The sequence below is a fragment of the Amphibalanus amphitrite genome, unplaced genomic scaffold, assembly GCF_019059575.1.
Source record: "Amphibalanus amphitrite isolate SeventyFive unplaced genomic scaffold, NRLGWU_Aamphi_draft 000353F_arrow, whole genome shotgun sequence".
In the NCBI taxonomy this organism is placed as follows: Eukaryota; Metazoa; Arthropoda; class Thecostraca; order Balanomorpha; family Balanidae; genus Amphibalanus; species Amphibalanus amphitrite.
Window position 1 is genome coordinate 391624 of NW_024881847.1, and position 26840 is coordinate 418463.

Sequence of the window (26840 nt, forward strand, 5' to 3'; positions counted from 1 at the left end):
AAATTATAGTTCATTAGACGCGTCTCGGCGAGAGGAACACGATTCTGGCAAAAGAATTGTCCTAGCTTTTTTTAGTCAAAAGTTATCGTCGAAAAACACTTTTCGTAAAAACAGCTATTTTTGGAGTTTTTGCCCTCTGGAGGCTAAACCGTTGACCTGAGGTCATTTTTGATGATGACCTTATCAAAAGAAGAGTTCAAAAGCTATCGATTACTCTTCCCAGCGCTCTTCTAGCTATTATAGTCCCTGAGATAATGGCATGTTTTCAGAAAAATATAATGACAATTCGGAAATTTTGACCTTTGATGATCTCTGGTGACCCCAATATTGCTCTAAGATGGAAAATGAATGAAATACATTCAAACGTACGCATCGAGAGCTATCGACTGCTTTTTACCGCGTCTTTCTAGCCCTCTTAGTTTTTGAGTTAGAGGTGGGTGGTAACATATGCCCCCCCCCCCCTCCCCACTAGGCGAAGTTGGCTGAGACCGCCACTGGGGCGCGGGTTAAAAAGGTTGCCTGCGAGACGCAAATGATGATAAAGAAGATAGGCATTCGCTTGCTTATTATTCATTTGACGATGATGATCTTGAACAGTAAATACCTATCGTTCGTTGTTTAATGCGCATCAGCTGTGAAGTCATTTTGCATCCGTTCAACAAGATAATGACGTGGCATTCCTTTAAACGTTTATTCATGGTTGTTCGCGCAGAATAATCTCTGCTAGTTTCTCAAAAGGTTCAGAGGACCTTTATGTTATGCGGAGACAGCGATCAGTGATCACGCACACACAATACCAACACCAACATAAATGAATAGATGAATGATCTGCAACGCCACGCATCATGACGCAGTGAACAGTTTCGGTACAAGCCGCTTCACTTGCCTTCATCGGCATTCTATCCGTCAATCATCTTAATGTTTGCTTTTAACAACAGCTTACCTGAAAATATTTTGTTTTTTCCTTACTTGCATAGATCAATACGAGTTCCTTTTTGGTTCACTTCGACGCAGCTGTTTTCATTTATTCCACTTTGCGAAGACGGGTGGTCCTTCCTTCTGCACGTCCTCTCTTCCATTCAACGAAACCAATGTTCCATCGTTCTTGACGATCACGAGTGTTGGGATACCTTGAACACTATATTTTGACTTTAGTTCTTTGCCTACTTCACTGTTGAAAGGCAGTGCAAGCCAATTCCCATGTGATTCATTGATATATTCCTTCATGGAGTCTTCTGACTGATCGGAAGATACGAACACTATTTCGAATTCAGCACCGTCTTCAACCAGCTCATTGTAGAAATCCAGAAGGAGAGGTGTAAACATTCTGCATGGTGGACACCAATGAGCCGAAAAATAATATCCGATGATTTTCTTCGATGCTAAGCCTTCGTTAGCAGTTATTTCCTCACCAGTTTTCTTAAGTAATTTTGAGCTTTCAAGCATATCCATAACAGTATGACGGCTTGAATGGCTCGTAACAACTCTATCAGCACCCTTTCCACAACATAGCAAAGAGCACATTCTTTTTGAACAAACACGCTATTTTTACGTGGTCATGTATTCAAAAACAGACGCTCGTGCTTCATATTTAGGGAAGCCCACAGATGCAAGGGCGCATAATGCGTACTTACGTACGTACCACGTAGGCAAGACACCAAATAACCCTGTCAAAATAACTTTATGAATTTGTCGTTCAGAAGTGCATGTGTGAATTAAATGTCATTATGATGACGGGGCATGATTTACCCCAATAAACGGTTCCAGACTAAGCTGGCCTGAAGCTTATATGCATGTTTGCTGTCTTGCAGCGCAATTTTCTCAACACAAGAAACAGTTGTGTCCGGAAGAGTGGCACTGAAGTCAATGACCTTTTTTCTAGCCGGTATTGAAGTGTTACGGTAAATTTATTCTTTTGATTTCAAACATAAGGTAAAGATAGGTAAGCATATTTAAATATGCACTTTATGTAGCTCAATGTCCTTTTTCTTTTAACCCGCGCCCCGTTGGGCTCTGCCGAGCAACGCGCCCCGTTGGGGGGGGGGGGCATTTTGGCCCCCCCCCCTAAGATCTCGAGAACCACGCAACCTAGCGACAAGCGGCAAACGGTGTTGGATAGCCCTATCAGGGAACTACCTTGTGACCCAATTTTATTGACCTAGGTCAAACCGATGACGTCACAGGTCAGGTCAAAGGTCCAATTTTCACCGTTTACAGGCATTTCAAGAAATGCGTTGTCAAATCGAGTAAAATGCATTTCATTGAAAATCATTGATGGGGAAATGTTCTTCAAACACATATTTTGCTATTTGAGGTCACTGATACCAGGTCAGGTCACAGAGGTCAGGTCACTGAGGGGTCACAATATGAAAGAGTCGTGTGATGCATGTTTTATGGTCCATTTTACATGACAAATGCGATTATGTGGGTCAGGCAGCCTTTGGGGCCAGCTTAGGTCACGTTTTGGTCAAGGTCAGGTCAAGGTCAGGTCAAGGTCAGGTCAAATTAGGTCAAATTTTAAAGTTGATATTTTTGCATAAAATGGGTATCGAATCGATGCAGCTCGTCACGGGGGGTTCAATGGTGGTCTTTGTTTTGCCGTACGTGGTCTAGAATCGCTAAAAATTGAGTTAAAAAATTTGACGTCATCATTTTTGAACAGTTTCTTTTCGCTATAACTTGGCCAAAAAACGAGATATCGATCTGAAATTTGGTATGTATATAGAAGAGCACAGGGACCATCACGTATATTCCGGTTTTTCGAAATTCGGAAAGTTTTTTGATTTTTTTTTTCAGTTTTTCTTTAAAAAATCAATTTTTTGAATTTTTTAGGGTCAAAAACCCAAAATTTTGAAAATCCGAGACAACAGTTTTGTAGCGGCGCTTTTTGTCTACCAGATCATATAAAGAACTTTGAAATTGCTTGATAACTGTAGATTTGGTGAGCGTTTCAAGATTGCATGTTTTTTGCTCATTTTTGCTCGAACATGACCTCAGTTTAACCTCAATAACTCCTGACCTAAGGTGACCTAAGACTTGAAATTTTGTGTGAAGGTGTCAAATTGATGCCCAGGAAGGTACTGAAAATTTGGCGGCGCTGCGCGCCGCCGTTTTCTTGCTATTCAGGAAAAACCACATGGGGGGCCAAAATGGCCTCCCCCCAACGGGGCGAGGGTTAATGAACACCAAACACAATCGAAATTAAGTTGCCCTGAATATCCGAATCCGAGCCATGCCTCGCTGTGGTTTTCAGCCGAATGAGAGGGCCTAGCTCCATCTGCCTAATCCTGCCATCTGCCTAGCTTTTCAACGGATGATCGTAGATTTAGAGCCATTGTTTTTGAATGGATGCTAGTGCTGGATCTACAATCTCGGTGGATCTCACGACAATCCGCCCGGATCATCACCCAGCTTCTTATCATCCTCTGGATCATCGCGCCCCCTCCAGATAATCGCGTGCCATCCCTCCGGATCATCACTCCCCATCTGTCTGGATGTCGCGGTGCTGCGGGACCACGCTGCCGTCGATGATGCGATTCTCGTAGCTCCAGTTCTCGAAGCCGGGAGAGCGCAGCAGCTCCCCGCAGCTCTCTTCGTAGAGCCGCTGGCCCGAGTAGCAGGCCGCCTCGGCACCGTACTGATACATGGCCTGGTTGGAGATTTGCTGCACCAGCCCGTGTAGCGGGATGGGAACCTGTGACAGACGTCACACATTCGCAAGTTAGCGTAAATGGCATCAGCAGGATATCGCAATAGCTACTCACACCCTATATTGACTCGGGTAGCGGGCTATCAGGGAATTCGTAATGCTTAATCCTCAGTCTTTGAGTTACTTTCCCCAGTGTGAATACATTCGCCTGCCGGCCTTCACCAAAAGGGAACGTACGAGTACCTATATATGGGTCTTTCAACCTGAAGGTCCTGAAGGACTGCCTGATGTAAGATCATTTGAATTTAATTGACGCCACAAAGATCAATATTGCTCTCAACGGCTCGCTGGCTGGTCTCGCCGCGCTCGAATGGGCAACTTTGCACCGGTGAATATAGTTCAATGTTACTGCCAGGTGATCGTGCTGCTGACCTTGTGCTGCTTGGCGATCTGGTATCCGAGGTCGAGGTCCTTGCAGTGCAGGTCGATGGTAAAGGTGGGGTCGTAGTCACCGCGCAACAGGGACGGCGCCGACGTCTCCCACGTGAAGCTGTTGCCGCAGCCGGCGCGGATCGCGTTCCAGAACTGGTGCAGGTCCAGGCCGGACTTCTTGGCTGGTCGGCAAGGCGGTCGGGTGCGTTTTTATTGGACGGAAAATGGGCATGCATCATGCCACTTAAATATTTTCCGTTGTCTCTTTACAACGCCTGTTGTCTCTACATGAAGTGAAAACATCCGGTAACGTTAAATAGGTGCACCTGTCATGGATAATAGTGGATGAGAGCTTTGGCTTGTTTACCGATAAATTAGGTATTCATCAAATAAAAGATTATAACTATGCCTAATTGCGTTCCTGCTTGGACGCAGCCTGATCCCCTTATTGACGAGTATATTCTCTCATACTATTTTAGCCTTCCAGCAATCATTTTTTCTTGTATACAGCCAGCCAGATGACCTTTATACCTATCAACGATTTATTTCTTACCGCACGCCATCATACATCATCTCACCTATCATCATGGCCTCCGCTGTCGCGATGGCATTCAGCATGCACAGCATGTTTGACACGACCTTGGTGATGAGCGCCGACCCGACTGGTCCCAGGTACACCAGGTTAGTGTAGCTCGCCTGCGGGCCAAACACACAGTTGCGGTGTCACTGGAGAATCTTTGGTCGCCCGGCTCAGGTATGTAACGTGTACACAATCGGGCTCATCGTGAACAGTAGTATGGATGGTACGCCTTTCGTCCTCTCACCGAGAGAAACGTAACCCATCCCAATTCTCTCACCGATAGTATCGGTGAGACGAGCTCGACGACGGCCTTGTCGCCGCCCAGGTAGGTGACCATGGTGCCCGTCTTCAGCGCCGAGAGGCCGCCGGTGATGGGCGCTTCCACCATCTCCACCTGCTTGCCCTTCAGCTGGAGGAACACACAGCGCGACTTCAGTCGCATCAGCAGCAAGCCGCTACATGCCCTCTGCCCGTCGGGCATCATATCGTTTAGTCTAACATTTAGCTTTGAACATCCAGGGCCCGTATTCGGGACAGCATTGCTCGTAAGTACCGAATCAGGGTACCGAATCAGAGTCCTGCTACATGGTGTCCTATGCCATGATCTACCATAAGCCGTCCTAATCTCATCAGTTGGCTCCGCCTGCTGTCTCAGCCCTCTTGATAGTTATTCAGGAAAAGTTTTTTTTTTCCATATACCTCCTTGTGGTAGCGCATGGTGGCCTGGTAATCGGTGGTCGAGTGGTCGATCCACACGGTTCCCGGCCGGAACCCTGCCAGAAGACCGTCCGGGCCGACGTACGACTGCTCCACGTGCTCCGGCTTCGGCAGACCTGCGCGAGCGGAACGGGGCGGCAGCTGAACAGAACAGTACGGTCACTGGTGAATAGAACAGGACGGCAGCTGAACAGAACAGGACGGCAGCTGAACAGAACAGGACGGCAGCTGAACAAAAAGAAGGGTTGCTGCGAGCAGAACAGGATGTCAATGTCCGTCGCGTGAATAGAGCTACTGAGCGAATAAAACAGATCAGTATCGAGTGAATAGATTGATCTTTGAGTAACACAACACTGAACAGCGCAAAACGGTAGCTGAGCGAAAGGGATACTGCCCAGTGCCCACTCGGCGTTGACTTCGCCAAAAGCATAGGAATGGGAGGTCCCTGAAAGATACGAGTAGTCTGAAGTGCTGAGCTGGTAACATTTATACATAGAGTAACTGTCCAGCGAATACCGCGCTGTCGCAATTGTTGCTATGCTAAACAGTAATCCAAGGCCATATATAGTAATCACGGCGTTGTGCCTTACGAGCTTACGACCATTCCAGGCCAGGCCATTTATCCCGGTACGAATATGTATGCATGACGGCTCAGCTCAGGATGACCGACGGCTCAGAAGATCTCATGACTGTCTGGTGGGGTATCATCTGGGTACCTATTCTCTAGCATTAGGCCCCAACTCCGGGTGAACCCAGCAGTAGGTACTCACATGTAATGACGACATCGGCCTTTTGCGCCACCTGGCGGGAGCTGTCGGCCACCGCCACCCGATCTGCTAGCGCTGACATCCGCGCGCCGTCTGTGTCGAACATGGCCAAGACGGTGTATCCAGAGCGCAGAAGATTCCTCACAACGGCGTCACCTGAGGGGAGGGGGCGGGGGCAGCGTTAGCACGTGTGATACCTAGGGGGGGACGAAGTGCGTCTGTTCAATGAAACAAAAACCATGAGCAATTTCCTGAAATTGCGTACTGTTATGCGACGTCTAGTCAGTCTCATCTCTTTCTTTACGGTAGGATAAAATGAAAGTGAGTTTATTACTCCGCTGAATCTTATACTAACTGCTCATTGTTTAAAACATGAGACAAAAATAAAGCAGCATGCACACATAAATAATTGTTTTCCATAGGCATAGATAACATGAATCATGTTATCTATGCCGTGGTTATAATAAAATGAAGTCGTTAAGCCTACATCAACGGCGAATAATCGTAATAGAAAGTTGAAATTTGAAAAAAACTCCTACAAAACATTTGAGTTTGAGCTTCAAGATTATACCTACCTACGCGTCATCTAGCATAAAAAACCCAACAATAGCTTACGAGCAGCAAACAATAGAATAGAGGTATCTATTCAGACTTACCACTAAATCGCAAAGCAGCGCCCCAGGGGCCTTTTGCCTACGACCTGTTCATATACTTGCCGACGTTTCCAATGCCGATGACCCCGATCGGCGTCTCTTTGGTGACGGAGCTGAGCAATCGCCACTGGACTCCATGGTGGTGCGTCTGGCAGAGATCTGGCAGCACCTTCCTCAGACCAGAGGTCAGACGAAGCCCGGCGCGCAGCATAGCGTCCTGGTGATCCGCCGAGACTGGTAGAAGGTGTGGGAGAAGTGGCAACAGCTGACAGCTGCTGGACACTGGTAGATGCTAGAAGCTACCGCGATGAGAGCTGCTGAAAGGAGCTGCAGCCGTCTGATGGTGAGCCGGTTCTACTGGATGACGCGTCTTTTCACTGGGAGCGCGCTGAAACGGTGTAGACTCGAACCGCACAGAGATTCAACCGTCTCCACGCGGTATAAAAGCACTGTGTGGTGAACTGAGCGGCAGTCGACAACAGCCGAGAAGACTGGCACTCAAGGCCGACAGGGGCCACATGGTACTGCTCAACTTGCTGGCTGTCATTACAAACAGACTCCTAAGCATACCCACGAACACTGCCCATGTTTAGACTGTTTTGATGGCCTCTCGATGGCGAGTAAGTTTGATATACCTAACCTCACTCGTTCGTTCGGACCCACACCAGACCGGGAGGCTGCTTGTCAAGCTCAATGAGCGCTCAATGAGCGCCCCCTTCCGTTTTTTTCGCGTTTGTAAAAAAAAATCGAGGCTTCGCGCCGCCGAAAAAAGGAACGTGAAAAGAGCTATCGAATGCGCTTTTCCGCGGCGCTATTAATTATATTCGTTTCCAAGTTATGTGTCGATTCGCTAAAAGAAAAAGTTGAAATAGGCAATATACTTAACCTATGATGAATCCTTTGACCTGACCTTTGACTTGACCTAACGAATGGCTTGTCTACTTTCTCCGTGATTTTTTTTGACACTTTCGAATGCCGCTTACCGCGTGTCGTTACGTGTGGCCCAGGAGCGCTGAGTAAGAAGGGGAGCTGTGCAGCGTGCAACCTCCCACGGCCTTGCCCGGTTGGCAGTCGTGCCTTATTGAGGAATAAGCACAGCTCCCATGTTCTCTCGTGTTCGTCAGTGGCAACAATGGCAAAGCACTGTTTGAAACCAATGCTAGCAAAACATTCATTATTCATGTCACGATTAGGTATTTTATTATGGTTTTCAAGTAAATGTTTGACTTTTTAGTCTCAACCAACTGAAACTGCTTTTATTTCAACATAATTCACAAAATTTGCAAGCGTAAAACATACCTACCTGATGAAGCTGTATACACGACATCTTCACCTTCTAATAATCCATATTCGCTTCCTCATACCACGCTGATAAAAAAATATCGGATAAAGAGAACGACAAAATAGAGATGCGTAACTATTGGTAATAAAATGCATACCAATTTACTCTCAATTTAACCCGGCGGCCGCTGGGCCTCCGCGCCACCCGCCGGCCGCTGGGGGGGGCATATAGTTGCCCCCCCTTTACTTCTGCGACGATATCGTCGCAACGCGAAGAGATAGAGAAGCGAAACTTTGCACACATCTTCCTGAATACCTAGCCGAGGTTGTGTCCAAATTTGGTGTCGATCCCATTTGAAATGACGTCACAGTGACGTCATAAGTGAAATTATAGATTTGCGACTCTCATATTCCTCACGATACATCAGATATATGGGACCGAATATAAAGGGTCGATTATTGGTCAGAAACTAGATGGAAGTGTAAATAGTTAGATGTTTTAGGATGACAGCAGGTGCTGTCTAGTTCATTTACAGTTGAGTTTCATGCTCAGCGTCATCAGAAACGGTCCATGTCGGAAAACGACAAAACTTTATGACGTCACTGTGACATCTTAGGTGCTACAACCACCAAACTTTCCTCAAACATTGCCTAGGTATTCATTTGAAGCTATGCCAAGTTTCACGGTCGTAGCTCATCAGGTTTTGGAGATATTTCACAAAACGTAAAGGGGGGGCAACTTTATGCCCCCCCCCAGCGGCTCGTGGGTTAAACTTCTCGCTCCCCATTTCACTTCATGCGCGATCAGAGTTAAACGGGCACTGCAGACAGTCTCCATTAAAAAAAAGACTCCACTCCAGACATGCATCCATTGTATTCATGACACAGCCAATTCACTTCAAAGATAAGAGAATTTACTGAATTGCATACCTCCTTGCTGCACATTACAGCTGTTCGCGCTGGTCAATAGATAACCAGCGCACTTTCAAATGGAATAAACGATTGAGGAGTTATTGGTTTACAATCTACGTATCTACGTGGTTACATGGCCGCACTGCAAACCATCAAGTTTCGACATTTAGGGCCTGGCAGCAATGAAGGTCGGTCATTCACATAATGTTATAAACTTAAGGTGGATATTTTACCTAGACCACATTAAATTTGCACACCTAATTATATCAAGATTGATCAATTAATGCAGTCTTTACCTGTTCTATTAAATGCGTGATTTGAGTGTAACGAAAAAAACGGAATCATAAATAGATATACATTAACTCGCGCATTACTGGGGCATTTTCCATAACGCGAGTGACTGGGGGGGGGGGGAGGGAGGGGGGCTCTCCTATCTCCGAAAGCCCTCCTCCTAGCTCCGAAACTACTGAGCCGATCGTCAAAATTCAAACGGCGTCTGATAGCCCTGGAAAACTGTCGTACGGAACCTATTTTCATTAACCTCGAGGTCACCGATGACGTCACAGGTCAGGTCAAAATAAAAATTATCAGCATTTCTGCTTGTTCACAGTTTAGGATCTGACCGCCGGCTGACAGGTCCGATCAGGCTCATTTTTGTTTAGGCACTCCTTGCTATATGCCTTAGTTACCCTGAGGGCACCTAACTTTTACTTCGAATCTTTCAGGTCAAGACCAGGTCATCCTAGGCCACGGAAATTGTATGTACTGTATCGACAGTCGGCACCTTACGCATGTTTTATGGTCCATTGTACTCATAGATTTTGAAAACAAGGTCGTCTGTGTCATTTGAGGTCATTTTTGGCTGTACCTACCTATCAGGTCACTTCAGACCTCAGAGAAGGCCCAATTTTGAAAATGATTTTTTTTAACACAAATGTGCCCATCAGATGCAGTTTGAGCTCAGCTGCTCAGGAATGCGACAAAGCCATTTATTTTGCTGTATGATGTCAGAATAGTACTGAAAAAATAGTTTTCAAAAATATATAATTGTAAAATTTTGACAAAATTGCAAATAACTTGGCTATTTATGAAGATATTGGACAGGATCGCCGCAACTCGGCCCACCGATCCTGTGCCGAGCGAGACAGCAATTTCATAGCTACCTGTACTTAACCCTATTCCTGGCGGGGGGGGGCCTCAGGAGCCCCCCCCTGAGGTTTTTTGGTTATATCTCCCAAACGCGTTGAGCTAGGAGGCTCAAATTTTCTGACTTTTCCTAAAAGGCTTCTACGCAACATGTCTGAAAATTTTGAGTTGATCTGACCTCAGGTCAGGTCACCAGAGGCGGTTTGGTGACGCTACCTCAGAAAAGTTTGCAATCACGCCAGAGCTAGAGTTTTTGACCGATCAATTTCTTCTCTTCAGGGTTTAGTTAGGGTACCAATATGTGCAATTTGTATATCTCGGAATTTTGATATCGGTGACCTAAGGTCAGGTCAATTTCGCGACCTCCCCATTATAAGTCAATGGGGGAAAAATCAACTCCCTGTTTTTACCACTAAAACGGGTCGGAATGGCCCCATATACCATACATGACTTCATATACGATCAACCTTCACTACCTTGAGGTCTGTTTTGCTGTTGGGCAGCTGTGAGGTCATGTGACGTCATCAAAGGTCACCAAAGGTTTTTGGCCAATAACTCCGTACAGGAACAAGATACAGACGCGTGGATGATCTCATTGTGTTCAGCTCGTCAAGACGCATCGAATGATATACATGATGACCTCGAGGTCACGTGACCTGAGGTCAACCTTTGACCTTGACCTTTCGAGGTCAACATATATATCATTCGATGCGGATTGACGAGAGGATCACGATGATGCCCTTAGTTTGTTCCTATCTTGACTAATTCGAAAGTTATTCGAGAAAAACTCTCTCCATATCTAGTGCCGCCATTTTGACTTTTTCGACCCCTGTGACGTCATCTTTGACCTGACCTGAAAATGCCCTTGGTAAAAATTGTAGATCTTGGCCGTGCGTATCCGATGCCGTTTACCGCTTGTCGCTATCTTGCTTCGTTCTCGAGATCTCAGGGGGGGCCGAATCGGCCCCCCCCGCCAGTTTCTTGTCCCGGCGGAGCCCGCCAGGAATAGGGTTAAGTCCACTGATGCAAATAAATTGGATCTAACTTTAAAACTGAGCTCTTGAGAGGGTTTGTCGTAATTCATTATTTTGCATCAAATCGGCCGACATGACGCCTTTCTAACGTCATTTCCGGTCAAACTATGGTAGTAAGAAAGTTGAAATTTTTATACAAGGTGTCAAATTAATGCCGCTGAGGATACCTCAAGTTTCGTGTTGATCCCTGGAACGGTTTAGAAGATATTGTCGAAAAACGGGAGGCCGGCTATGTAGAGCCTCCGCCCCTACTCATGCGCGAGTTAACCCTATTCCTGGCGGGGGGGGCCTCAGGAGCCCCCCCCTGAGGTTTTTTGGTTATTTCTCCCAAACGCTTTGAGCTAGGAAGCTCAAATTTTCTGACTTTTTCTTAAAGGCTTTTACGCAACATTTCTGAAAATTTTGAGTTGATCTGATCTCAGGTCAGGTCACCAGAGGCGGTTTGGTGACCCTACTTCAGAAAAGTTTGCAATCACGCCAGAGCTAGAGTTTTTGACCGATCAATTTCTTCTCTTCAGGCTTTAGTTAGGGTACCAGTATGTGCAATTTGTATATCTCAGAATTTTCATATCTGTGACCTGAGGTCAGGCCAGACTCGTGACCTTTACATTGCAAGCCTATGGGAAAATATTGAAACGCCTCCTGCTTCGTGTAAACGAGTCAAAACCACCCAATTCTTTCAGTATTATGGAAGATTATCTCATCGGTGATGATCCTGGTGCCGCTAATTGACAGGGGCACCGGCAAAGGTCATCTGAGGTCATGTGACGTCATAAATCGTTTTTCTGTCAATAAATCACGACATGATGGTGCTAAAGACTTGTAAGTGGTACCAAACTGCTCGCCTGGTCAAGGCGCGTCGTTTGGTATGCAGCATGACCATACCCCACAACCCCATTGATGAATGACCTGACCTTGACCTCAGGTCAAATTTCAAATTGACCTGTGAAGGTCATCTCATACTTATTTCGCATCGCCTCGGCGAGAGCAGCAAAAAATGTATTGGTTTTATGTCTCTATGTTTCTTAGTTTAAAAGTTATATAGGTAACTAATTCCAAAACATTTTATCGTTGATGACCTCTGGTGACCTCAATATTGACCTGACCTGAAAATGTTTTATGTAAAAGTTGTAGATCTTTAAACGACCTATCAAACGCCGTTCGCCGTTTGTCGCTGCAATATGTAGTTTTTTAGATCTGAAGGGGGGGGCCGAATCGCCCCCCCCCCCCACCAGTTTCTTGTCCCGGCGGAGCCCGCCAGGAATAGGGTTAACTGCAGTCGGTGCTTTATAATTATATCTGCGTTTTATTTATTAGTGCGAATGACGAAGTGAATAGCTCAAATCAAAAGTGAAATATACACGACGCTCTCGAAAAAGCTTGCCTACCGGACTAAACAAGCTGTTAATTGGACTACCAATACACCGGTCATATTTTAACTTACGAGTACCTACATATCGATGTGTGTTTTCCCCCACTCGCTCTATTCTTTTACTTACGAGCATAACTTTTCTTTACAAAAGTGAAGTTGATCTTTGTATTAGTGTTGGCAAATTTTCAACTTTGATTAATCACCATATCCAGAGGATCAAATCAGACCTCTCACGCTGTTCTTAGCGGCCGGAGAGTGTAAAGCAGCCGGCTGAGCGATGATCGAATCCGGATGGCTGTGTCTACTTATCCTCATGTCCGACTGCTTCCATCACCGCACCTGTGTTTTCCGGGTTGCAAAATATTGTGGAAAAACGTTTATGACGCATGCTTCAATTTCTTTAGCTCTGCTAATATTGCCACTACCACGCATTTATTTATCATTCACATTTGGAATGCAATTCAAAAGACTGATGAAATCCTTAAGTTGCGACCATAAACACTGCCGAAACTGAGCTTGCTTGGGATGTTCTATGTCACGTATTCTGACCACTTGCGAGTTCTAGGCGTTTGAACTAGCATTATTTATGGGATTTGCAGCATGATATCCAGGCACTCATGTTTGGTCCGATGTTCAATGTTTATCGTTTTATTTACGGGTTTGCTGTAAGTAGTATCAGTTCCTGAGTGGATAACTGTTTCGTAAAGATCATGCAGGTTTGTGGTGCTACTCGATCGTGTAGCTGAACTTCAATTTATATTGCTGGGATGCGCTTCGTATAAAACACCCCACATTAGGACTGAACTATACCTAAAGAGTAAAGGCAATGTGCATCATATCGCGCACCATTTGCGTCTCTTGACTTATTGAAATCATAATTCTAACAGTCACCGACTTCCTTGGGTATATCTTCGAGTGTAGCATCTTTCTCTTTCATTCCTATTTAACTAGAGACTCTTATCCAGAGAAAGAATAGGTACCATCTGCCCCGTGAGATTATGTACCTCATATTTATGTTCACGTCTCACGGAGACGACGCAGCCTTCTCTCTCTGCCTGCCACGGCAAAGTGAAAGAAGGGCGGGGAAGCAGGCATTTCTGTACGATCAATAGACGACGGCAAAGCGAAGTGTCGAATGCAAGATACAGATGCAGACCGCGAAAGTTGGTTAAGAGGACCACCGGAAGAACGCTATCTGCTTTGCATACCACACCATCCCTAAATCTTGACCGGGGTAGAATCCCTCTAACCCAGTCACAGTCCTGCCACTCAATCTACCAACCACATTCAGCAAGTCGCCAACTCGCTACAGCGCAATAAACAGAAGCTTCTTCAAGACAGCCCCTTTCAGAAATACAATGCGGTTAGCGTGCAATGGACGCTGTGGAGTCTTGGTGTCCAGCGATCTTGCACGACGCCCTTTCTGTCCTCCGCTAGCACTGCCCTGCCCCCCCCCCCCGCCCTAGTCAGCTCCTTCTTCAGCCAGCTGTTCCCTTAGCTAGCTTCTTCTTCTTTCCCCGCAGCTAGCTCTACTTCTTCTTCAGCCTTTCTTCTCCTCCTTCGGTCGACACAGCCCGGCGTTTGAGCGCCCTACAGCAGCGGAGGCCGCTGCGAGAGCATCTGGTCGTACTTGGAAAACGCCTCGTCAATGTCCACGTAGCAGCCGCGCAGGTGTCTGTCGAACGAGCCCGCTGTCAGAGACGAGCGAACAGGGGCCTACACAGTCTGAGCAATGACACATGTTAACCGCTTCCCTTGGGACAGTAGAATCAGGGGTGGAGAATTGTGCCTAGTTGGGGTAGCACGAGCCTTCCCAATTCCACGCCGGCTGCGCCGGCTTGGCTTTGGAGCCGCACCAGACGGCGGAGGTCAAGGTCACCGCTAGGGCGGCGGCGGATTTGCTGCGCCCGTGCAACCCCAACTCGGCATATTTCTCCACCCCTGAGTAGAATCGATTGTTATCAGCCCCTTATATCGACGGCATGCGACTTAGCAAATCCTATAAATCAATCAATTCAGCGAACAATTAATCTTACTTCAGCACAGCGACTGCTTCTGATCTCACAAAAAAGAAATTCATTTGCAAAATTGCATGCAAAAACACGAATGAGCAAGAGCATGACATTAAAATTCCTGTTCTTTACAGCATAATGCAACAGCATCAACCTTCCCAACCCTCCATCGCTGCCAGCCGCCGTTTCCTCCAATCCCCTCTCTGAGCCCGATGGCGGCGACCTTAGTCCCAGTCCTCCATCGCTGCCACCCCGCCCTACCGGTACCGACCTCTCCACCTTGTTGGGATCGTAGCTGCCCCGGCCGTGCATCACGCGCCGGTTGTTGAAGGCCACCACGTCTCCCGGCTGGAGATGGAACGTCAGCTGCTGTGACTCCTGGCGCATCCGCTCCGAGAACAGCTTGTAGGCGTGGTAGAACGGCACCACGACGTGGTCAGGAGCCTGCAACATCGACACAAACTCGCTACAATCTCAGGGAGACTGGCTAACATGGCAAGGTGACCGGAAGCTGCGACATGGGAGCTCAACTTGCCACGGTTTGGTGTGTTGAGCACGGAGATAGTTTAAAGTTGATGCTCCGGTCATCTAAAAAAAAAATAAATATACATGGCCGATAAACAAGCAACTTTTTGAAGTTATATCCCTGCCCTGGCGTTTACAGATGTGGAGTTGATAAACGTACAACTTTTTCTATTCACATCCTCGCTCCAAATATTTCCAGACGAGTCCAAAGTACAAAGGGCGCGACACCTCGGTCGCAGTTGTCTGAAGGTGAATCCGGGGACACTGCGATGGAGTAGTTTTCCGCTGGCCTCCTCCAGGCGGCTCGCTATATGGGTCACGTGTGTCCAGCTGACAAATGCCAGCTCGGCCAATTGTGGGCGGTCGTATACCGCTATCGCCGGCCTTTCCAGTGCCAGCAGGCGCCCACTGCATCACAGGCGTGTTTACTGGTATCTAAACACCGCACGGCTGTCTCGGCCAGGCGCACGGTGACAAAAACAAACAGGGGCCACCAGCTGCGAGACAAGGGTATTGCGACGTTCAACTATCAAACTGATAAATCTGTGTTTGTGTTCCAAGTAGTTCTGCGCTTATCTCATTCTGAACGATGATTTGGCAGAAAAATCAACTAGAGAGTTTAGGTCTACCTAGATGATTGAAACAACTGCAAGCTGCTCTAATTACTTACGAGCTTGCGTGTGGCGCAAGCTGATACAATACTTTCTCAAATACAGGTGATCATCATCGGGCGTTACCTGAAGCGGTCCCATGGTGCGGTTGTTGTAGTGAATCTCGGTGACGTCTCCCTCGGAGTCGGTGACGATGATGGGCACCATGTTGCCGTACCGCTGGCCCTTGTTCTTGATGCTGAAGAGGATCGGCGTCGAGGTGAGGATGTGGTAGGCCGAGGGCTCGTTGTCCTCCATCCACTTGGCCACCCGGAAGCCGTCGACGAAGAACGACTGGCCGCCCGGGTCGCGTCCCAGCTTGTCCGGGTGCTCCGCCTGGTGATGGGTGGCTGGGGTTAATTAGACGGCGACCCAATACGGATGAGACCTAATTGGTTGTTGGCTGCGTCGATATTAGATGAATCAATGTTCCTGGCTACCGGAGTATTACATTTATCGACTCATGGTTTGCTGATGGCCCCTAACTGCGCCCTAAAATGATGATACCTCTGAGCAAGAGGTTCAGATGTTCAGCTTCAGAGGCTCAGCTTCAGATGTTCAGGCGTCGGGGAGCTTGAAAACGCATGATAGCCATGAACGTTAACGAGCCGAACATGACAAAGCCATGGTAAGAACATATCAAGGCGTGCATCAACTCTTGTCTCCATCATCGTAGTCTCCAGTGTCCACCGTGTTTTCGGCGCTTCTGACCCACCACTGCTGACCTTGAGGCAGTGCAGCAGCTGCATGCCAGGCGAGTTCTCTCGGTAGTTCATGTCTGTGTGCAGCTGCAGGCGCAGCCCCGTCTGGAACAGGTGCACCCCGGGAGTCGGGTCGATCCGCACGCTCCAGGTCACGCCGTACTGCGTCTCTTTGATGTAGGCGAAACGTCCGACCACTTCCTTTAGTTGATCCTGCCGGATAGAGCGAGGAGTGTCACTGTACGAAACGACAAAGATGGCTGTCCTGAAACTCCTCACGTCTTCGGTCCCAACGTCAACGGTCCCTTGCGGAGAACATCCTAGCCGAAACATATGCAGTCGTTTGACATAGGTCAACGTGGGCTTCCCGACGCCACGAATTGCACCACCTGAGCGGCACGCGCTGTGGCCTCGCTCCTGCAGGTGGCGTCGTCACTCACCGGGTCTGTCGGCACGTTCCTCAGCATGGCGAAGCCGAACTTGTAGAACATGTCGAGCCACTCGAACAGCGCGTCGTCCGACTCGATGAACTCCTGATAGTCGACCTCTGGCAGTCGCTTCTGGATGATGTAGCGGTTCCAGAGGGTGAGCGGCGGCCGCGGCCAGGCACCATCCTCCTCCAGGGTGGCGGGCGCCGTGAACGTGTCGTGCATGAAGCACTGGCCGTACCGGTACAGCCTGAAGGAATGTTGCAGTCATTGGGTGCTAAGCAGTGGCGGATCCAAGGGGGGGGGGTCACATGGGTCATGGCCCCCCTTGAGGCCCGGGGGCCCAAAGACCTGCCAGGGGCACCACCGGCCTATCAGGGGTATCACAGTCCTGACAGGGGCACCACAGGACCGCCAGGGGCACCACCGGCCTAGCAGGGACACCACGGGCCTGGTGCCCCTGGGCCCTGACAGGACTGTAACGCCCCTGACAAGCCTGAAGTGTCCCCGGCAGGCACGTGGTGCCCCTGACAGGCCTGAGGCGCCCCTGCAAGGCCGGTGGTGCCCCTGGCAGGCCTGTGGTGTCCATGGCAGGCCTGTGGTGCCCTTGCTAGGCCTCTGGTGCCCCTGACAGGCTTGTAATGCCCCTGGAAAGACTGTGGTGCCCCTGGGCCCTGACAAGCCTGAGGTGCCCCTGACAGGCCAGTGGTGCCCTTGCTAGGCCTGTGGTGTCCCTGGCAGGCCTCTGGTGCCCCTGACAGGCTTGCGGTGCCCTTGGAAGGACTGTGGTGTCCCTGGGCCATGAGCAAGCCTGAGGTGCCCCTGACAGGACCGTGGTGCCCTTGTTAGGCCTGTGGTGCCCCTGGCAGGCCTCTGGTGCCCTTGCTAGGCCGCTGGTGCCCCTGGCAGGCCTCTGGTGCCATTGCTAGGCCGCTGGTACCCCTGCGCCCGGAGAAGACTGGTGCCCCTGAAAAGTCTGAAGTGCCCCTGACAGGCCCAAGGTGCCTCTGCGAGGCCGGTGGTGCCCCTGGCAGACCTCTGGTGCCCCTGGCAGGTCTGTGGCGCCCCTGGCAGACCTGTGTTGACTGATGCCCCTGCTAGGTCGCTGGTGCCCCTCACAGACCGGTGGTGCCCCTGGGCCTTGACAAGCCTGAGATGCCTGGCTATGACAGGCTCGTGGTGCCCCTGATAGACCAGTGGTGCCCTTGCTAGGCCTGTAGTGCCCCTGGCAGACCTCTGGTGCCCCTGCTACCCCTGCGCCCGGAGAGGACTATGGTGCCCCTGAAAAGCCTGAAGTGCCTCTCGACAGGCCCGTGGTGCCCCTGGGCCCTGACAGGCCCAAGTTACCCCTGCGAGGTCGGTGGTGCTCCTGGCAGGCCTCTGGTGCCCCTGGCAGGCCTGTGTTGACTGGTGCCCCTGCTAGGCCGCTGGTGCCCCTCACAGGCCTGCGGTGCCCCTGGAAGGACTGTGGTGCCCCTGCCCCTAGGGGTGCTCATGGGCCCAACAGGCCCGTTGTGCCCCTGACAGGCCTGTCGTGTATGCTTGCTAGACCTGTGGTGCCCCTGCTTCCTGGCAGGCCTGTGGTGCCCCTGGCGGGCCTGTGGCGCCCCTACAAGGCCGTAGGTGCCCCTGACAGGTTTGTGGTGTCCCTGGAAGGACTTTGGTGCCCCTGACAAGCCTGAAGTGTCAAGGACAGACCCTTTAGACGCCAGGGTCAAGTTCGTCGGACTGACAACGATTTGCTTACCTGATAACGTTCCTGGTAAGTACTCACTACTCAGCGTCCACAACATATATACACATAGTAGGTACATTCATATATACTTGCTTACAATTGGTAAATGTGGTTGTGGCTAAGAGTTAAGATACTGACTAAAAATAAAAAATTTAAAAGAAAAAACTGAAAATGGGGGCACCACCAAAATGAAGTGGACGAAATCCGTTGAGTTTTTAATTTTGGGTATAGGTAGGGGCACCACTTCGATTCATGACCCTCCCCTTGGAGTTTTCCTGGATCCGCCCCTGGTGCTAAGGGGAGTGGGACGGGGGGGCGTTGTATTGTCGCTGCCGAGCACACCGGTACATGGCCTGGGCCGGGAAGCGATATTGAACAACGCCGGTAAATGCACGCGCGAGAAACTGTCTCAAGGGTAAGACCAATACTTAAAGTATATATGCTTCTACTTAATCGTGGCGTTTCAAGGCTTGTAGTGTGGAAGATGAGCAAAATCTAGTCACATGCTGGGCTCAAGCCGACTATATAATAATAAGAGTAATTCATTGAGGACCGCAGGGGTAAATTTTGCAAGATATCCATTATCCAATGCCCAAAGGAACCGGTCACTTCACCGCACGTGCCACCCATGGCGACCCACCAGTCGTTGGTGAATGTGGACACGTGCTCCTCGCCACCGTGGGACTGCCATGTGATGACCAGGTCGCCACGATCGTTGATCTGCAGAGCCTTCGGTTTGATCTTGGGGTCGAGTGCAGGCGTGTCGAGCAGCTTCTGACGCGTGTCGACGTCCACACACAACGGACACTTGCAGTTGTCCCGCAGCTGGAGCGGAAACACAGAGACAGCTGCGGTCAGACTTCGGCAAATTCTCGAACATCAAGTACTATATACCTAGTCTAGTAACTTCGAACAAAGTACAGTAATGAGCTGACAAATAAGTCTTAGCGGCGCCAAAGTGTGCTTGCTTATCGACGACAGGCTCGTCATGGACTTCATCTTCAATAGTCTCATAATAGCATATGGATGATGAAGAGCGTCTAATTTTTGTCAGATTACACTCGTAAAATCAAAAATGGTTGTCCGGTGATGGTTGAATGGCTTCAAGGGGGATTAGGGGCTTCGTCCCTGGCTCCATTGCTCTGCTCTGGACTCTGACAGCCAGTGCTCAGGCCCCACCCTACTGAGTCCACATCCGGGTTTGAATCGCTCCGTCGTTCGATACATGCAGATAGCTACTTTCAAGATAGTCTGTGGTTGGTGTGGGCATCTCCGCTAGCTGAAGCCATTGAGTGAACCGCGCAACACGATAGGCTTGGCTTCTAAAGTCCCTACTCCTGGGATTTTCCCAACCAGCGGCGAAAGTCGCAGCCCGGGCAGCGAGATCCGCTTAGTTTGGTTGCTGGGCTCGCTAGGCCGTCAATTCAAAACACTCGAACTTCGTTTGTAAAAATGTCAAAAACACATACATAATAGACAAAGCTGTAACGACCATGAAATGAAGGAATCTGTAGAATTATTTCGCCCAATGGTAAAACACGTGGGGGACCTAGCCAAAAGTTAAACAAAACTGGGTATATTATATTCTGTGCATCCGATGACGACAGAGCAAATAAATCCAACTAAAATACGTGACTACCCTGTTCCTGAGATATACTACTTCGTGATTGGGACAAAAGTATTGGAACCGAAGCTTGATAGATGGTTTCTCTGTACCTAATATATTTGCCTGCTGGGTGCGAAGATTTTGGCTGATGTCAATGAAGCGTTTTTGAAGATAAACGCCTAGAAGTTACGAGTCTGTGCAATTCAGAAATCGTTTGAAAGGCAGTAGGCACCGTTTAGCACTACGCACTACTGTATTAGTGTATCTGGCTGGTTCAACACAACAGCAAAGTTAGAGCTACATGCATAATAAACAGGTTAAGAAACCGACGAGAACTTGCCACGTTTAATGCAAGGCCTGGGCGGCATACAATATACCATATGTACAATGAACAATATCGTAGACCTCCACGCAAACAAACGTTATTCCTTTATCGTAGCAACATTGTCCCTATGCGCAGCTCGGGGAGTTTGTTGAACCCGCGATCGTTGACAGTCTCCGGGTGGCCGGTCCGCCCAGGAAGCAGTGACTTCAACTGACCACTCGCCGTTAATTCACTCCGCTTATTTGTGTTGTAAGACTAGCGTAAAGCCCTACCACTCGCTTCCAGAGTAGTTATGAGTCAGCACTTTGTGCGCGCGTCTCTCTCTCTCTCTCTCTCTCTCTCTCTCTCTCTCTCTCTCTCTCTCTCTCTCTCTCTCTGTCTCTCTGTCTCTCTGTCTCTCTGTCTCTCTGTCTCTCTGTCTCTCTGTCTCTCTGTCTCTCTGTCTCTCTGTCTCTCTGTCTCTCTGTCTCTCTGTCTCTCTGTCTCTCTGTCTCTCTGTCTCTCTGTCTCTCTGTCTCTCTGTCTCTCTGTCTCTCTGTCTCTCTGTCTCTCTGTCTCTCTGTCTCTCTGTCTCTCTGTCTCTCTGTCTCTCTGTCTCTCTGTCTCTCTGTCTCTCTGTCTCTCTGTCTCTCTGTCTCTCTGTCTCTCTGTCTCTCTGTCTCTCTGTCTCTCTGTCTCTCTGTCTCTCTGTCTCTCTGTCTCTCTGTCTCTCTCTCTCTCTCTCTCTCTCTCTCTCTCTCTCTCTCTCTCTCTCTCTCTCTCTGTCTCTCTCTCTCTCTCTCTCTCTCTCTCTCTCTCTCTCTCTCTCTCTCTCTCTCTCTCTCTCTCCCCTCTTTAAAATCCAACATGCAGCAGTCTAGTTAGCTTGTACCTATTAGAGATAATGATATTACTGAGCTAAGATCTTTGGGAGGAGATCATTCTTCATATCTACGAAGCCATTTTGAGGACTGTTTTATCGTTAGTGTACAGAAGGTGAATATCCCGTGTTGCGACTCACCCAGATATATTTGAACTCTGCGGTCTTGTTGTCGTCGAATATGACTTTCGCGGTCTGATGGCAGGCAGGGACGGCAGATACTATCCGGGGAATCTGCTGCAGATACTCTCTCCCGGCCAGCGAACTCTTGGCTGAAACCAACAGCACATAGTACACTGTTAATCATTTTATTATCCATGAATTATAAATGGTTATTTAGCTGCTTATATGTCAATGAGCAAACATTGTTCAGGAAATAAAAGTCATCAAAATAATTGAGTTATTATACATTATCTTATGCATATCACCGCCGATCCAATAGGTGTTATATGATTAAAGCCGATGAATACGGCGAAGCACGATTAATTTACCTTCAACACGGAAAACATTCATTTACTGTTTTTTTTTATTCAGTCTCGTATAAAAAGCAAGGTCGAATGTGAACTATCGACCTTTAGTTTTCCGAAAGATGCCTGATGAAACGACACTTACGTCTGACTTGCTGGACTAGTAGAGATTTAGAACTGTTGCTTAGCGACCCGCTCTGGGTCGTAACCGCGAGACGACAACCACGGGATATGGCCGCCGCCAGTACCGATCTGAGTGACGCCATCTTGGCTCTGAGAACAGACGACAGAGGCTTTATGAAGAGCAAGTACACAGCAAAATTGGAGTCTGGTTACGGGGAGAGGGTCGTGAAAGGGGACGCCAAGTGAGATATCAGTCATAAAGTTGTCTCCTCATTGCTTCGATAAGACGGTAGTCATCTGCAGTCATGCCAGTTTGTCCATAGTCATCCGTGTTGACTGAGCGTTCAGCTGTGCTATTCAGTCAATCATGCTGACTGAGCGGTCATTGGTGTGCCTCCGTTCCGTTTATCCGTGCTGACAGAATTGTGCCCACTGCCCACTGCCCAGGCTACTCAGATGACAGCCTGCGCAGCTGGGCTGTCTCTCTGCCGTCTCTGAGTCGGTCGCTGACCCAGCACCCACCGCGTCAAAGGTCGCTCGTTGAGAGGGCGCAGACGCAGTGCAAGGCCCTATGATGTAAACTATGAGCCTGCTGATGCTCCATGACAGTGACACACCCAGTCAGCTGAGCACAAAACTAGCCAGCTGGCGAACATACCTGGTTTTTGTCACCGGCACCATGACTTCGAGGAAAGTGGCGGAGAAATTAAAAAAGTTAGCAAGAAGCGCAATGAAACTAACACCTTCTAGTGCATGGTTCCCGATCGCATAAACATGATTGGTATCTACAATTGTGGCCTGCACATTTGCTTCGATATTTGTGTAAGATGCGTACCAGATCAACCCAGAGGCATTGATCGCATTACGACTGACACATCGGAGTAAATACGGACATTTCTGGTAGTTCCAGCTGCGTAGAGCAGTGCGCATTTGCTCGTCCGTGTACCGGTTACTCATCCGGGGGCCCGACCCGACCCAATCAAGGCGCAAATGTGTGAATAACACTTCACCATAGTGTCACGCCAAGGGGACGTTAGGAGCTGGGGAAATGAAGTGTGCGGTCATAAGTGAACGTTAAATTCAGCCTAATGGGATGGAATGGTTATTAGAACGTCATTGCATCGGTAGCGCAGAAAAAAAAAACGTTTATGCGAACAAAACATGTGCGTTAGGGAATGGATCAAAATACAATCGAACATAGGGCAGCAGCCTATTTTTCATCGAACCTCAGCTTCCCACAGTAAGAACTGGGATGCTCCAGTCACTCCCGAACACTAACTACCGCAGTGTCGTATTTCTGGACGGTGGAAGATGTCCAAAGATCGATAGGACTAGCGACCGACCCGCTCACGATGACGAGGGACATCTGGTCAATACCACATCACGTGACTTTGGAACATCTGGTCAATATACTCGTAGGTCACGTGACTGGTCACGTGAACCCTCAGCTGCGCCGCAATGATCCGGTATATTTCCACGGGCATCTCGAAAGCACTTATGAGACAAATTAGAGCCGGGAGGCAGATCCGTTTACTGCTGAGTTTACGAGGCTGCCTAGTAAAAAGATTGCTTTGATAAACACCAAGAAGAGAAGTGTGTCATGTAGCCGACGGGCGACCAGTGCTTGTCTGCTGCAGTATTCCGACACGAGAATGTCATATCCAAAAGCTAAATATTAAATAGGTTAGATAACGCATTCATTGCAATGCAATGATGTTAGACAAAATATGTCAACCGGCAATTAGTTCTTTGAAACACTTATACTGAAGTAACACCAATTTCAAAGTTATTTAGTGATCGGTATTTACATTCTGGTAGGTAGGCCCCCTCGTGCATCTTAGCGTCCCTCGCCGCTCCTTACAGCTCCAGCCGGTTACGGAGTTCCAGACGGTTACGGAGCTCCAGTCGGTTACGGAGCTCCAGTCGGTTACGGAGCTCCAGACGGTTACGGAGCTCCAGTCAGTAGCTCCAGCCGGTTACAGAGCTCCAGCCTGTTACGGAGCTCCAGACGGTTACGGAGCTCCAGCCTGTTACAGCGGTTACAGAGGTCCAGCCGGTTACGGAGCTCCAGCCGGGTACGCATCTCCACTCCAGACGGCGCAGCGTCCGGGTGGGTGCTCGGCATCAATGTCCAATGTCTATCCAAGTATATCCAGCGACAGGGCCACAGCGCAACACAACTACGATTGGATCACAAGCTGCGCTATTGTGCAAAGGTCAACTGCATCCTTCGATGGGTAAATACCCAAGCTATAAGCCACATGGTTCGTATAGTGGATTACCGAGCACGTATTTTACCGAATGCCTACCCAGCTATACACTTTGTGCTGCGGGTTGCATACTAGATATGTCAATCGGATACCAACTTTTTGGTATACCGAATCGATACCAAACCGATACCAACTTCGTATTTGGTATTTCAATCCTAATGTGTTTGGTATTTTGTTGGTATCATGAATCCTCACTTATGTATGAGAGGCTAAGAAATTGGTAGTTGGGAAAGCATTCTGTCTATGCTGCGGGATACGTGTCGTTTATTACGCCGAGAATGTACTTGCTGCATGTTGCCGTTGGATACGTATTCTGTACCTCGATCGGTTCGTGTTAGGTGACGCCGGGTGGGTAACTATGGTCGGCTGTCTGGTGTGTAATGCACAATACCTACTGCGCCGCCGCCGCGGGCCCATGAGTTTAAGCAGAAACAAAGACAGATATAAGAAAAAACAGCAGTGGCCGTCAAGAAGTAAAACTAGAAACAGGGCTAACATTCCAGAATGGTTGAAGTAGAACGGTTCTTATGGCGAGCATCTTTTTATCCTACACTTGGGAAGACCTCGTTTCAAGAAATATAAGAGGTCTGGGTTTTGATTTTGGTCATTAAATTGAATTGGGAGGTCTACTAGTGTGTCAGCTAATGACAATATGACTTCAAAAGGGACTGATTGGCTTTGACCCTTCCCAAGCAGGACTCCGTTTTTTTTTTTTTCGTAAGGCTCTAGCTCAATCAAGGTTCGAATGGCTCGTGCGCAGGGCCGGGACGAAGCCGGGGTGCCGAAGCTCTAATTGAGCCTATATACAAGCTTCGGTGCCCCGAACTCGGTCATGGAAGCCTTTATGATAAAGGTTTTCACAACGCTGTAGCACAGGATCTGAACCACGAGTGAAGAGATAGATGTATAGCAATCGTGCGCTGCCTTCGGACACTTTCCTCCAGATATTGAATTAAATAATTAGCGGAGAGTAGCCTGTTACGCTTTTCTTTTCTCAGTGCACCTGGAAAGCTCATTGAACCGTTGTCTGGCAGTCTCGGTTAGAACGTCACAAATCGATAACAAAGGTGACCCGGTGGGCAGAATCGATAGCACACATGCAAGGTGTTTATAAACGACGCCTCGCTACAGAGGGTGACACACACGTAGGTACAAAATTAACCCGCTGACCACTGATTCGTCGGGTACTCACTATGCCGGGGTATGGCTACAGCAGCCGGCCTCGCACACGGTCGGGAGCGTCCTCCACGTATAGCCTCCGGCGCCTCGCCCCAACGACGACTGCGCGCCCGGAGTACGCGCCCCCTCCACCCGGCCGCCAACCGCGCCTCTGACGTCTCACAGCGCCAGCTGACCGGCCGGTGACGTCACACAGCGCCGGCTGACCTGACGGGGACGTCATACAGCGCTGGCTGACCTGACGGTGACGTCATACAGCGCCGGCTGATCGGCCGGTAACGTCATACAGCGCTGGCTGACCTGACGGTGACGTCACAGGACACTGTCTGATCGGCCCTATGGCCGGACCGGACGATTACACTGATCCGGTGGCGTCCCAAAAGTCCCCACACTGCAGCGACGGTGAAACAGTAGAGGTCGCCAAATTATCATGACCCTGGGTCGCAGCTCGAGGTCGAAAAGCTTGACATCATGCAATGATGTCAAGGCCGTCGTGGGGCCCTCAGACGCCAGTGTGGGCCTTTGGAGCTTGCGTTGGGTCTTAGAAACCATCGTGAGGGCCCAGAGAGGTCGTCGTCAGGGCTCTCAGCCCCTCAGGGACCGTCCTGGGGTCCTCAGAAGTTGTTGTGAGGGCCTTTAGAAGCCTTCGAGAGGATCATCAGAGATCGTCATGAGGGTCCTTGGCCATATTGAGGGTTTTCATGGGCCCTCAGATACCTTTGCAGGGCTCTCAGAGGCCTTGGTAAGACCGCTAGAGGCCATCGTTGTTAGAGCCCTCAATAGGCCGTTGCAGAGCCCTCAGATGCCAGCATAGCCCCTGCAGCCTGGTTGTGTTGAGGCCCTCAGAGGCCGTCGCTGGGCCGTCTGAAGCCAAATGGGCCCTCAGACTTGAGTTGGGTCTAGGGCCGTCACAAGGGCCCTCAGAGAACGTCGTAGAGGCCCTTAGAGGCCAGTGGGGCCCCTGGAGTCCTGTGGGACCCTCAGAGGTCGTCATGAGGGCCCTTAGTGGTCGTTAAATTGGTGTGGCTGAGCGTCGATGGCATGGGCGGATCCAGGAAATCCAGAGGAAGGGCGAAGGTGGTTACATAAATGGCGTCTCTTACCTTTGTGTGGGTAAAGAAATCAGTGCGCTAGGTATCTCATGGGGATCTCACGAGGAATAGCATGACCCCGCGAGCCCATCCCTTGATCCGCCACTGCGGAACGAAGCATCAATAGAGAGCATCAAAGGAGCATCAATGTGGTGTATAGAGAGCATCAAATCAGCATCAATGGGGTATATAGAGAGCATCAATGGGGTATGTAGAGAGCATCAAAGGAGCATCAATGGGGTATATAGAGAGCATCAAAGGAGCATCAATGGGGTTTATAGCAAGCATCAAAGGAGCATCAATGGGGTATATAGATAGCATCAAAG

General features: G+C 49.1%; 2 protein-coding genes across 2 annotated transcripts; both read right to left on the bottom strand.

The window, feature by feature from the left end:
- Positions 1–3175: 3175 nt before the first annotated feature.
- LOC122389303 (2-hydroxy-3-oxopropionate reductase-like) lies at positions 3176–7331 on the bottom strand. Its single transcript, XM_043381185.1, has 7 exons — positions 6862–7331; positions 6149–6301; positions 5361–5494; positions 4939–5070; positions 4660–4777; positions 4082–4263; positions 3176–3694 (listed from the first exon to the last, which is right to left on the bottom strand). Exons 1-7 carry the CDS (start codon positions 7007–7009, stop codon positions 3476–3478), a joined length of 1086 nt encoding a protein of 361 aa, XP_043237120.1. The 5' UTR covers positions 7010–7331; the 3' UTR covers positions 3176–3475.
- Positions 7332–12674: 5343 nt separating this feature from the next.
- LOC122389304 (gamma-butyrobetaine dioxygenase-like) lies at positions 12675–25577 on the bottom strand. Its single transcript, XM_043381186.1, has 9 exons — positions 25437–25577; positions 21997–22124; positions 21526–21656; positions 19235–19419; positions 16872–17109; positions 16456–16644; positions 15818–16066; positions 14827–14999; positions 12675–14218 (listed from the first exon to the last, which is right to left on the bottom strand). The coding sequence occupies exons 2-9, from the start codon at positions 22115–22117 to the stop codon at positions 14134–14136; spliced, it is 1371 nt and encodes a 456-aa protein (XP_043237121.1). The 5' UTR covers positions 22118–22124; positions 25437–25577; the 3' UTR covers positions 12675–14133.
- Between the last annotated feature and the right edge of the window lie 1263 nt (positions 25578–26840).